Here is a 12982-nt window from a genome sequence, read left to right as displayed (position 1 = left end):
ATCTGTAGGTCATCTTCGACTCTTTTTGAAAACACAATATGAGGCTAAATCCCTTGAAATGCACTTTCACCATGGAAGCAGGGAAGTTCTTGGGATTCATGATCACCCAGTGAGGGTTGAAGCTAACATGGCTAAATGTAAAGTCGGGCTTTGCATGACAAGCCAGCGTGTGAAAAGATGTGCAAAGGTTAGCAAGCAGGTTGACGGCTCTGTCCTATTTTCTTGATGTGTCGGCTGCTTGATGAGCGGATATTTTATACGCTTTTTGGGGTTAATTTCATATAGTTTTGAGTATGTTCTAGTTAGTTTTTAGTTTATTTCCATTAGTTTTTAGGAAAAATTCATATTTCTGGACTTTACTATGAGTTGTGTGTTTTTCTGTAATTTCAGGTATTTTTCTGGCTGAAATTGAAGGAGCTGAGCAAAAATCTGATTCAGGCTGAAAAAGGACTGCTGATGTTGTTGGATTCTGACCTCCCTGCACTCAAAGTGGATTTTCTGGAGCTACAGAACTCGAAATGGCATGCTTCCAATTGCGTTGGAACGTAGACATCCAGGGCTTTCCAGCAATATATAATAGTCCATACTTTGCACAAGGAAAGATGACGTAAACTGGCGTTCAACGCCAGTTCTCTGCCCAATTCTGGCGTCCAGCGCCAGAAAAGGATCAAAAGCTGGAGTTGAACGCCCAAACTGGCACAAAAACTGGCGTTCAACTCCACAAATGGCCTCTGCATGTGACTCACTTAAATCTCAGCCCCATCACACACCAAGTGGGCCCCAGAAGTGGATCTCTGCATCATCCATCATAATCCACTCATATTTTGTAACCCTAGGCTACTAGTTTAGTATTTAAACAACTTTTAGAGACTTATTTTGTATCTCATAACATTTCAGATCAAAACTTTGTATTCTCTGACGGCATGAGTCTCTAAACCCCATTGTTGGGGGTGAGGAGCTCTGCTGTGTCTCGATGAATTAATGCAAGTATTTCTGTTTTCCATTCAAACACTCTTGTTCCTATCTAAGATGTTCATTCGCGCTTAACTGTGATGAAGGTGATGATCTGTGACATTCATCACCTTCCTCAAACCACGAACGTGTGCCTGACAACCACCTCCATTCTATATCCGATTGAATGAGTATCTCTTAGATTCCTTAATCAGAATCTCCGTGGTATAAGCTAGAACTGATGGCGGCATTCATGAGAATCCGGAAAGTCTAAACCTTGTCTGTGGTATTCCGAGTAGGATTCAAGGATTGAATGACTGTGACGAGCTTCAAACTCCTGAAGGCTGGGCGTTAGTGACAGGCGCAAAAGGATAGTAAATCCTATTCCAACCGGATCGAGAACCAACCGGTGATTAGCCGTGCTGTGACAGAGCGCGTGAGCGTAGTTTTCACTGGAAGGAGGGAAGGTAGCCATTGACAACGGTGATCCACCAACACACAGCTTGCCATAGGAGGACGTGCATGCGTGAATCAGAAGACAGAGGAAAGCAGAGATTCAGAAGACAAAGCATCTCCAAAACTCCAACATATTCTCCATTACTGCACAACAAGTAATCTTTAATTTATGCTCTCTTGGCTATTCGCAATTTAGCTGATAAACATAATTGACTTCCTGACTAAGATTTACAAGATAACCATATATTGCTTCAAACCAACAATCTCCGTGGGATTCGACCCTTACTCACGTGAGGTATTACTTGGACGACCCAGTGCACTTGCTGGTTAGTGGTACGCGTTGTGAAAAGTGTGATTCACAATTCGTGCACCAAGTTTTTGGCGCCGTTGCCGGGGATTGTTCGTGTTTCGACAACTAACGGTTTATTTTGTTGCTTAGATTAGGAAAAATTTCTCTTTTTTTTTGGTTTAGAGTCTTTTATTATTTATCCCTTGTTAAAACACTTTAAATTTATAGCTCAGTTAGTTAGAACGTGGTGTTTATGTTCATGGTAATTGGCTATCATATTTTTTAAAACCTTTTTCAAAAATAATTTTTCTATTAAATCCTGTGCCAAACTTTAAGTTTGGTGTTTTCTTGTTGATTTCCCTTTGGTTTTCGAAAATTTTGGTGGTTTTCAAAAAATTTTAAGTTTGGTGTTCCTTGGTGCTTTCCCTCCAAAATTTTCAAAAACAAGGAGCATTAGATCTAAAAATTTTAAATCTTGTGCTATCTTATTGTTTTTCTCTTTCCTCACTAAATTCAAAATTATCTTTTCTCTCCTTTTTTTAAATAAATTTTCGAAAATTATATATAAAAAAAATATATTTCAGATTTTTTTTAAAAAAAAAAAATTTAAAATCTTTTCCAAATCATATCTTTTTCAAAACCTCCTAACCACTTTTTCTCTCCTCACTTTTTCGAAAATCATAATTTTTGTTATTTTTATTTTTGGTTAAGTTGTCCTCTTTCTATAAAATAAAATAAATAAAAAGGTAAATCAATCCAAGTTATATCCTTTTATCCATCATGGACATAAGCGGAAATGAACAGTCCAGGAGGACTCTTGGGTCATATTCTAACCCCTCTACTGCTTCATATGGGAGTAGCATCTGCATACCCTCCATTGGAGTTAGTAGCTTTGAGTTGAATCCTCAGCTCATTATCATGGTACAGCAAAGTTGCCAGTATTCCGGTCTTCCACAGGAAGAACCTACAGAGTTTCTGGCACAATTTTTACAAATTGCTGACACAATACATGATAAAGAAATAGATCAGGATGTCTACAGACTATTGCTGTTTCCATTTGCTGTAAAAGATCAAGCTAAGAGGTGGTTGAATAACCAACCTAAGGCCAGCATAAGGACATGGAAACAACTGACAGAAAAATTCCTGAATCAATATTTCCCTCCAAAAAGGATGACACAGCTAAGGCTGGACATCCAAGGCTTTAAACAGGGAGATAATGAATCCCTTTATGATGCCTGGGAGAGATACAGAGAGATGCTATGAAAATGCCCCTCTGAAATGTTTTCAGAGTGGGTCCAGTTAGACATCTTCTACTATGGGCATGCAGAAGGAGCTCAGATGTCTCTAGATTACTCAGCTGGTGGATCTATCCACATGAGAAAGACAATTGAAGAGGCTCAAGAGCTCATTGATACAGTTGCCAGGAATTAGCATCTGTATCTAAGCAGCAACCCTTCCATGAATGAAGAGGTTAAAACAGCAACTGCTGAACTCAGTCCTGTAGAACAAGCTGCTGAATTCAATCAGCAATTGGACTTCCTAACAAGGCAGTTAGCCGAATTCAAAGATAGATTACAAGAGACAAGGATGGCTAATATACATATGGAAGAACAGTTTAAGCAAACAAAGCAGCAGCTGTCAAGGCAAATAACAGAAGAATGCCAAGTAGTTCAATTAAGAAGTGGGAAAACATTAAATACCCCACCTCAAGGCATCAAAAAATCAAGAAATGAGCAACCCACCAAAGATTCACCTGAGGACAGTAAGAGCCCAGGGAAAAATAAGTCTGGCGCTAAAACGACAGAGAATTGGTGGAAGGCTGGCGCTGAACGCCCAGACCATGCCCAAAACTGGCGTTCAACGCCAGAAATGGGCAGGAATCTGGCGTTGAATGCCCAAATAGGGCAGAATCCAGCGTTGAACGCCCAAAATGGGCACAGTTCTGGCGTTTAGACGCCAGAAGCAGACAAGGAGCTGGCGTCCAGTTTCACTCCAGCTTCTGACTCTGGCACTCAATTGCCAGTGAGGGATCAGACACACACAAGTGCTGATAACAACCCCTCTAAAAAGGCTTCTTTAACCACTAAGGTTGAAGAATATAAAGCCAAGATACCTTATCCTCAAAAACTCCGGAAAGAGGAGCAGGATAAGCAATTTGCTCGCTTTGCAGATTACCTCAGGACTCTTGAAATAAAGATTCCATTTGCAGAGGCACTTGAGCAAATACCTTCTTATGCCAAGTTCATGAAAGAGATCTTGAGTCATAAAAAGGATTGGAGAGAAACAGAAAGAGTTCTCCTCACTAAAGAATGCAGTGCAGTCATTCTGAAAAGCTTTCCTGAAAAGCTTAAAGACCCTGGGAGTTTTCTGATACCATGCGTATTAGAAGGTGATTGCACCAAGACAGCTTTATGCGATCTTGGGGCAAGCATCAACCTAATACCTGCATCCACTATCAGGAAGCTTGGCTTAACTGAAGAAGTTAAACCAACCCGGATATGTCTCCAACTTGCTGATGGTTCCACTAAATACCCATCAGGAGTGATTGAAGACATGATTGTCAGAGTTGGGCCATTCGCCTTTCCCACTGACTTTGTTGTGCTGGAAATGGAGGAGCACAAGAGTGCTACTCTCATTCTAGGAAGACCCTTCCTAGCAACTGGACGATCCCTCATTGACGTCCAACAGGGGGAAATAACCCTGAGAGTCAATGATGATGAGTTTAAGTTGAACGCTGTCAAAGCCATGCAACATCCAGACACATCAACAGACTGCATGAAAGTTGATCTCATTGACTCTTTGGTAGAAGAGATCAACATGGCTGAGAGTCTCGAATCAGAGTTGGAAGACATCTTTAAAGATGTTCAGCCTGATTTGGAGGATTCAGAGGACATGAAAGAGCCTCTGAACTTTCTTCTGAAAGAGGAAAAACCTCCTAAACCCGAGCTCAAGCCACTACCACCATCCTTGAAATATGCATTTCTGGGAGAAGGTGACACTTTTCCAGTAATCATAAGCTCTGCTTTAAATTCACAAGAAGAGGAAACACTTATTCAAGTGCTAAGGACACACAAGACAGCTCTTGGGTGGTCCATAGGTGACCTTAAGGGCATAAGCCCAGCTAGATGCATGCACAAAATCCTATTGGAGGACAATGCCAAACCAGTGGTTCAACCACAGAGGCGGCTAAATCCAGCCATGAAGGAAGTGGTGCAGAAAGAGGTCACCAAATTACTGGAGGCTGGGATTATTTATCCCATTTCTGATAGCCCCTGGGTGAGCCCTGTTCAAGTCATCCCAAAAAAGGGAGGCATGACAGTGATTCATAATGAAAAAAATGAACTGGTTCCTACAAGAACAGTTACAGGGTGGCGCATGTGTATTGACTACAGAAGGCTCAATACAGCCACCAGAAAGGATCATTTTCCTTTACCATTCATAGACCAGATGCTAGAGAGACTAGCAGGTCATGATTATTACTGCTTTTTGGATGGCTATTCAGGCTACAACCAGATTGCAGTGGATCCCTAGGATCAAGAGAAAACAGCATTCACATGTCCATCTGGAGTGTTTGCTTATAGAAGGATGCCCTTTGGGCTATGTAATGCGCCTGCAACCTTCCAGAGATGCATGCTCTCTATTTTCTCTGACATGGTGGAAAAATTTCTGGAAGTCTTCATGGATGACTTCTCAGTATATGGAGACTCATTCAGTTCCTGTCTTGATCACCTGAAACTTGTTCTGAAAAGATGCCAAGAAACCAACCTAGTTTTAAATTGGGAAAAGTGTCACTTCATGGTGACTGAAGGAATTGTTCTTGGGCATAAAATCTCAAACAAGGGAATAGAGGTGGATCAAGCAAATATAGAGGTAATTGAGAAATTACCACCACCTGCCAATGTTAAGGCAATCAGAAGCTTTCTAGGACATGCAGGATTCTATAGGAGGTTTATAAAGGATTTTTCAAAAATCGCAAAACCTCTAAGCAATCTGCTAGCTGCTGACACGCCATTTGTGTTTGACACAGCATGCCTGCAGGCGTTTGAAACACTGAAAGCTAAGCTGGTCACAGCACCAGTTATTTCTGCACCAGACTGGACATTACCATTTGAGCTAATGTGTGATGCCAGTGATCATGCCATTGGTGCAGTATTGGGACAGAGGCATGACAAGCTTCTGCATGTCATTTATTATGCCAGTCGCGTTCTAAATGATGCCCAGAAAAATTATACAACCACAGAAAAAGAATTACTTGCAGTGGTTTACGCCATTGACAAATTCAGATCATACTTAGTAGGATCAAAAGTGATTGTGTATACTGACCATGCTGCTCTTAAATATCTACTCACAAAGTAGGATTCAAAACCCAGGCTCATCAGATGGGTATTGCTTCTGCAAGAGTTTGATATAGAAATAAGAGACAGAAAAGGGACAGAGAACCAAGTGGCTGATCATCTGTCCCGGATAGAGCCAGTGGAAGGGACGTCCCCCCCTTCTCTAGAGATCTCTGAGACGTTTCCTGATGAGCATTTATTCACCATTCAGGAAGCACCATGGTTTGCTGATATTGCAAACTATAAAGCTGCAAGGTTCATACCCAAGGAGTACAACAGGATACAAAAGAAGAAATTAATTATTGATGCAAAGTACTACTTGTGGGATGAACCTTATCTCTTTAAGAGATGTGCAGATGGAATTATCCGTAGGTGTGTCCCTAGAGAAGAAGCACAGAGGATCCTGTGGCATTGCCACGGATCTCAATATGGAGGCCATTTCGGAGGTGAGCGAATAGCCACCAAGGTCCTCCAATGTGGCTTCTATTGGCCCACACTCTATAACGATTCCCGAGAGTTTGTACGTAATTGTGACAGTTGCCAAAGAGCTGGTAATCTGCTCATGGTTACGCCATGCCTCAACAAGGAATCTTGGAAATTGAGTTGTTTGACGTATGGGGAATTGACTTCATGGGACCTTTCCCACCATCATACTCAAACACTTATATTCTGGTGGCAGTTGACTATGTATCAAAATGGGTTGAGGCTATTGCCACACCCACCAATGATACTAAAACAGTGCTGAAGTTCCTCCAGAAACATATTTTTAGCAGGTTTGGTGTCCCTAGAGTACTAATCAGTGATGGGGGCACTCACTTCTGCAATAAACAGCTTTACTCTGCCATGGTTTGGTATGGAATTCGCCACAAGGTGGCCACTCCATATCATCCACAAACCAATGGGCAGGCTGAAGTCTCTAATAGAGAATTAAAGAGAATCCTGGAACGGACAGTAAATACCCGTAGAAAGGATTGGGCAAGGAGCTTGGATGATGCTCTGTGGGCTTACAGAACAGCATTCAAGACCCCTATAGGGACCTCTCCATACCAACTGGTGTATGGTAAGGCATGTCACCTGCCCGTGGAACTGGAACATAAGGCCTACTGGGCAACCAGATTCCTAAACTTTGATGCCAAATTAGCAGGAGAAAAAAGATTGCTCCAGCTAAATGAGCTAGAGGAGTTCAGATTCACAGCTTTCGAAAATGCCAAGCTATATAAAGAAAAATAAAAAAAGTGGCATGACAGAAAGCTGTCATCTAGAATCTTTGAACCAGGACAGAAGGTTCTGTTGTTTAACTCTAGACTCAGGCTATTCCCCGGGAAACTGAAATCCCGGTGGAGGGGACCATACGTGATTACAAGTGTATCACCATATGGTTATGTGGAGCTTCAAGATATTGATTCTAATAAGAAGTTCATTGTCAATGGACAGAGAATCAAGCATTATCTAGAAGGCAACATTGAGCAAGAATGCTCAAGGCTGAAGCTAGATTAAAAGCTCAGCAAGGTCCAGCTAAGGACATTAAAGAAGCGCTTGTTGGGAGGCAACCCAATTTTTATTTACTTTCATGGTTTTTCATGTTTTATTAGGTTCATGATCATGTGGAGTCACAAAACAAATATTAAAAATTGAAAACGGAATCAAAAACAGCAGAAGAAAAATCACACCCTGGAGGAAGCACCTGTCTGGCTTTCAACGCCAGAACAGAGCATGGTTCTGGCGCTGAACGCCCAAAATGGGCAACATCCTGGCGCTGAACGCCCAGACCAAGCATGGTTCTGGCGTTCAACGCCAGAAATGGCTAGTAAATGGGCGTTGAACGCCCAAAATGGGCACCAACCTGGCGCTGAACGCCCAGAGTTGTGTGCAAGGGCATTTTGCATGCCCAAATTGGTGCAGGGATGTAAATGCCTTGACACCTCAAGATCTGTGGACCTCACAGGATCATTTCAAGATCTGTGGACCCCACAGGATCCCCACCTTCTCTCCTCATAATCCTAGTTTTTTTCTTTCCACATCTTCTTTTTCATCTATTCCCTCTTCTTTTGCTCGAGGGCGAGCAACATTCTAAGTTTGGTGTGGTAAAACAATTATGTGAAGGATCTATAGCTCAGTGGTAGAACATGTGGCTGCAAATCAAGAGATACTTCAGGGGATGCACTTCCCTCCACATAATTATTGGAAGCAACTGAGGATAGAAATACCAAAAATCACTAGGAATCAAGCCACAAAGGCAAGGAAGAGACATAAAAGAGCTCAAGAACATCATTGGTGCCTCAAGAAGGAAATGCCATCATCACTAAGGTGGACTCGTTCCTTGTTCTTACTTTCTCTGTTTTTCGTTTTCTCTATGTTAAGTGCTTATCTATGTTTGTGTCTTCATTACATGATCATTAGTAGTAATTAGTGTCTAATTTGATTTTATCCCCAATTAAGTTATAGTCTATTTTTCTCATCATCAGCAAACATGAATAAAATAGTAGATCTTTTGAATAAGAGGCAATAAAATTTCGAGTTTTGAATAAGAAAAATTCTAATTAGTAACATGTGGTGGCAACGCTTTCTGTCTTCTGAATGAATGCTTGAACAGTGCATATGTCTTTTGAATTTGTTGTTTAAGACTGTTAAATATGTTGGCTCTTGAAAGAATGATGAACATGAGACATGTTATTGATAATCTGAAAAATCATAAAAATGATTCTTGAAGCAAGAAAAAGCAGCAAAGAACAAAGCTTGCAGAAAAAAAATATATATATGTATATTAAAATAGGCGAAAAAAAAATAGAAAGAAAAAGAAAAAGCAAGCAGAAAAAGCCAAAAGCTCATAAAACCAAGAGGCAAGAGCAAAAAGCCAATAACCCTTAAAACCAAAAGGCAAGGGCAAATAAAAAGGATCCCAAGGCTTTGAGCATCAGTGGATAGGAGGGCCTAAAGGAATAAAATCCTGGTCTAAGCGGCTAAACCAAGCTGTCCCTACCCATGTGCTTGTGGCGTGAAGGTGTCAAGTGAAAACTTGAGACTGAGCGGTTAAAGTCAGGGTCCAAGGCAAAAAGAAGAGTGTGCTTAAGAACTCTGGACACCTCTAATTGGGGACTTTAGCAAAGCTGAGTCACAATCTAAAAGGTTCACCCAATTATGTGTCTGTGGCATTTATGTATCCGGTGGTAATACTGGAAAACAAAGTGCTTAGGGCCACGGCCAAGACTTATAAAATAACTGTGTTCAAGAATCATCACACTGAAATAGGGGAATCAATAACACTATCTGAATTCTAAGTTCCTATAGATGCCAATCTCTCTGAGCTTCAATGGATAAAGTGAGATGCCAAAATTGTTCAGAAGCAAAAAGCTACTAGTCCCGCTCATCTAATTAGAATCTGAGCTTCACTCAAAAACTCTGAGATATTATTGCTTCTCAACCTATTAGTCTTCTATTTTATTTGTCTCGTTGCTTGAGGACAAGCAACAGTTTAAGTTTGGTGTTGTGATGAGCGGATATTTTATACGCTTTTTGGGGTTAATTTCATATAGTTTTGAGTATGTTCTAGTTAGTTTTTAGTTTATTTCCATTAGTTTTTAGGAAAAATTCATATTTCTGGACTTTACTATGAGTTGTGTGTTTTTCTGTAATTTCAGGTATTTTTCTGGCTGAAATTGAAGGAGCTGAGCAAAAATCTGATTCAGGCTGAAAAAGGACTGCTGATGCTGTGACCTCCCTGCACTCAAAGTGGATTTTCTGGAGCTACAAAACTCGAAATGGCATGCTTCCAATTGCGTTGGAAAGTAGACATCCAGGGCTTTCCAGCAATATATAATAGTCCATACTTTGCACAAGGAAAGACGACGTAAACTGGCGTTCAACGCCAGTTCTCTGCCCAATTCTGGCGTCCAGCGCCAGAAAAGGATCAAAAGCTGGAGTTGAACGCCCAAACTGGCACAAAAACTGGCGTTCAACTCCACAAATGGCCTCTGCACGTGACTCACTTAAATCTCAGCCCCAGCACACACCAAGTGGGCCCCAGAAGTGGATCTCTGCATCATCCATCATAATCCACTCATATTTTGTAACCCTAGGCTACTAGTTTAGTATTTAAACAACTTTTAGAGACTTATTTTGTATCTCATAACATTTCAGATCAAAACTTTGTATTCTCTGACGGTATGAGTCTCTAAACCCCATTGTTGGGGGTGAGGAGCTCTGCTGTGTCTCGATGAATTAATGCAAGTATTTCTGTTTTCCATTCAAACACGCTTGTTCCTATCTAAGATGTTCATTCGCGCTTAACTGTGATGAAGGTGATGATCTGTGACATTCATCACCTTCCTCAAACCACGAACGTGTGCCTGACAACCACCTCCGTTCTATATCCGATTGAATGAGTATCTCTTAGATTCCTTAATCAGAATCTCCGTGGTATAAGCTAGAACTGATGGCGGCATTCATGAGAATCCGGAAAGTCTAAACCTTGTCTGTGGTATTCCGAGTAGGATTCAAGGATTGAATGACTGTGACGAGCTTCAAACTCCTGAAGGCTGGGCGTTAGTGATAGGCGCAAAAGGATAGTAAATCCTATTCCAACCGGATCGAGAACCAACCGGTGATTAGCCGTGCTGTGACAGAGCGCGTGAGCGTAGTTTTCACTGGAAGGAGGGAAGGTAGCCATTGACAACGGTGATCCACCAACACACAGCTTGCCATAGGAGGACGTGCGTGCGTGAATCAGAAGACAGAGGAAAGCAGAGATTCAGAAGACAAAGCATCTCCAAAACTCCAACATATTCTCCATTACTGCACAACAAGTAATCTTTAATTTATGCTCTCTTGGCTATTCGCAATTCAGATGATAAACATAATTGACTTCCTGACTAAGATTTACAAGATAACCATAGATTGCTTCAAACCAACAATCTCCGTGGGATTCGACCCTTACTCACGTGAGGTATTACTTGGACGACCCAGTGCACTTGCTGGTTAGTGGTACGCGTTGTGAAAAGTGTGATTCACAATTCGTGCACCACTGCTAAAGCATTACCTTTCTTTAACTTGATTAAACAAGGGATGGCCTTTAAATGGGGCCCATTTTGTGACGAGGCCTTTAATCATTTCAAGAGGATCTTGTCGGAACCACTAGTTCTCAGAAAGCCAAAAGTGGGGGAGCTCTTATACTTGTATCAAGCAGTAATAGAAGAAGCTTTGGCTGCCGCTCTAGTACGAGAGGAAGGAAAACAATAGCAACCCGTGTACTTCATAAGTAAGACGCTCCTTAGGGCGGAGTTGAGGTGCACGAGGCTAAAAATTGTGGCTTTTGCTTTGTTGGTTTTCTCCCGAATGCTAAGACAATATTTTCAGGGGCACCCGATTACCGTGAGAACTGACTAAGTGATCAAACAGATATTGCAGAAACCCGACCTAGTTGGTTGGATAATGGCTTGGGCGATAGAGTTGTCCCATTACAACATTCAATACGAGCCCCACCATGCCATCAATACCCAGGCAATAGTCGACTTCTCGGTAGAGGTGGTCGGCATCTCGCTCGAGACCCTAAACACACGGTGGAAGCTCCACGTTTATGGAGCATCTAACCAAGCATTTGACAGAGTAGGGATAATATTAGAAAGCTTGGATGAGGTGACTTACGAGCAGTTCATCAAGTTTGAGTTTTCGGTATCCAATAATCAAACAGAGTATGAAACCATGATTGGAGGCTTAATACTAGCGAGAGAGGTCGGAGTAGCAAGGCTCGAAGTCAATAGTGACTCCCAGGTGCTAACGACCCAGGTAAATAGGACATACCAAGCTTGGGACCCGTTACTACAAAAGTATTTAGAAAAAACCAAGCAGTTATGCAAGGGCTTTGAGTAGGTGATTGTCCAGCCCAGAGAGAGGAATGCTAAAGCAGACCTTTTGTCAAAGTTGGCTAGCACCAAGCTTGGAGCGGGAAATCGGTCTCTCATTCAAGGCTTGGTGAAGGATTCATCGGTGGCCTTATGCTCGATTCAGAGCCAAAAGGAACCACCTTCCTGGATCGACCCGATCCAGCAGTTCCTTGAGAAGGAAGATCTACCAAAGAACACAAAAAAAAGCCAAGATCGTGAGAAGAGAGGCCGGAAAATATATGGTGGTGTAAGGTCAGCTATACAAGATAGGGCTCAATCAACCTTTGCTAAAATGCTTGCGGCTCGAACAGACGGAGTATGTCTTGAAAGAGGTAGACGATAGGTTTTGTAGACACCACATTGGGGGAAATTCTTGGCCTGAAAGCTCGTTTTGAGCTTATTATTAGTGGCCCACTGTGTTGACCAACGCTAACGAATATGTGAAAAAGTGCCTCAGATGCCAAGACAAGGCAAACTTTCATAAGGCACTGGCAGAGGAGCTGAGCTCCATCATGGCTTCCCGACCTTTCTCCCAATGGGGAGTCGACTTGTTAGGCCCATTTCCGATGGCCTCGGGACAAATCAAATACCTAATCGTGGCCATTGACTACTATACCAAGTGGGTAGAAGTAGAGCCATTGGTAAGTATATCGTCCGCAAATTGCCAGAAATTATTGTGGAGGCAAGTGATCGCCAAGTTTGGAAATCCTCAGACCGTGATATCGGATAACGGAATATAGTTTTCCAATAAAAAGTTTGGAAAATTCTTATCATGCCTTGGTATCAAGCAAAGGTTCTCCTCTATGGAGCAACCCCAGAGGAACAGGCAAGCAGAGGCGGCAAACAAGGTCATCCTAAAAGGGTTGAAGAAGTACATGGAGCAAAGGAAAGGCTCGTGGACAGACGAGTTAGCCTCGGTCTTGTGGTCTTACAAGATAACGCTACAGTCTGCTATCGGAGACACGCCTTTCTGGCTCACCTACGGCGTAGATGTCATAATCCCCATCGAGATAGGAGAACCTAGCCTAAGGCTGCTATTAGAAAAAGGTGATGAGGCAAGTGAAAAGACCTAG

At 42.0% G+C, this 12982-nt stretch overlaps 1 protein-coding gene across 1 annotated transcript; it reads left to right on the top strand.

Annotated features, from left to right (window-relative positions):
• The first annotated feature begins 11457 nt into the window (after positions 1–11457).
• LOC112721281 (uncharacterized) lies at positions 11458–12982 on the top strand. Its single transcript, XM_025772351.1, has 4 exons — positions 11458–11811; positions 11896–12225; positions 12317–12550; positions 12665–12982. Exons 1-4 carry the CDS (start codon positions 11458–11460, stop codon positions 12980–12982), a joined length of 1236 nt encoding a protein of 411 aa, XP_025628136.1.

This window comes from Arachis hypogaea, chromosome 11 (assembly GCF_003086295.3).
Source record: "Arachis hypogaea cultivar Tifrunner chromosome 11, arahy.Tifrunner.gnm2.J5K5, whole genome shotgun sequence".
Classification (NCBI taxonomy): Eukaryota; Viridiplantae; Streptophyta; class Magnoliopsida; order Fabales; family Fabaceae; genus Arachis; species Arachis hypogaea.
Note: the sequence above shows the minus strand (reverse complement) of the source record. Positions and strands in the feature narration are given on the sequence as shown.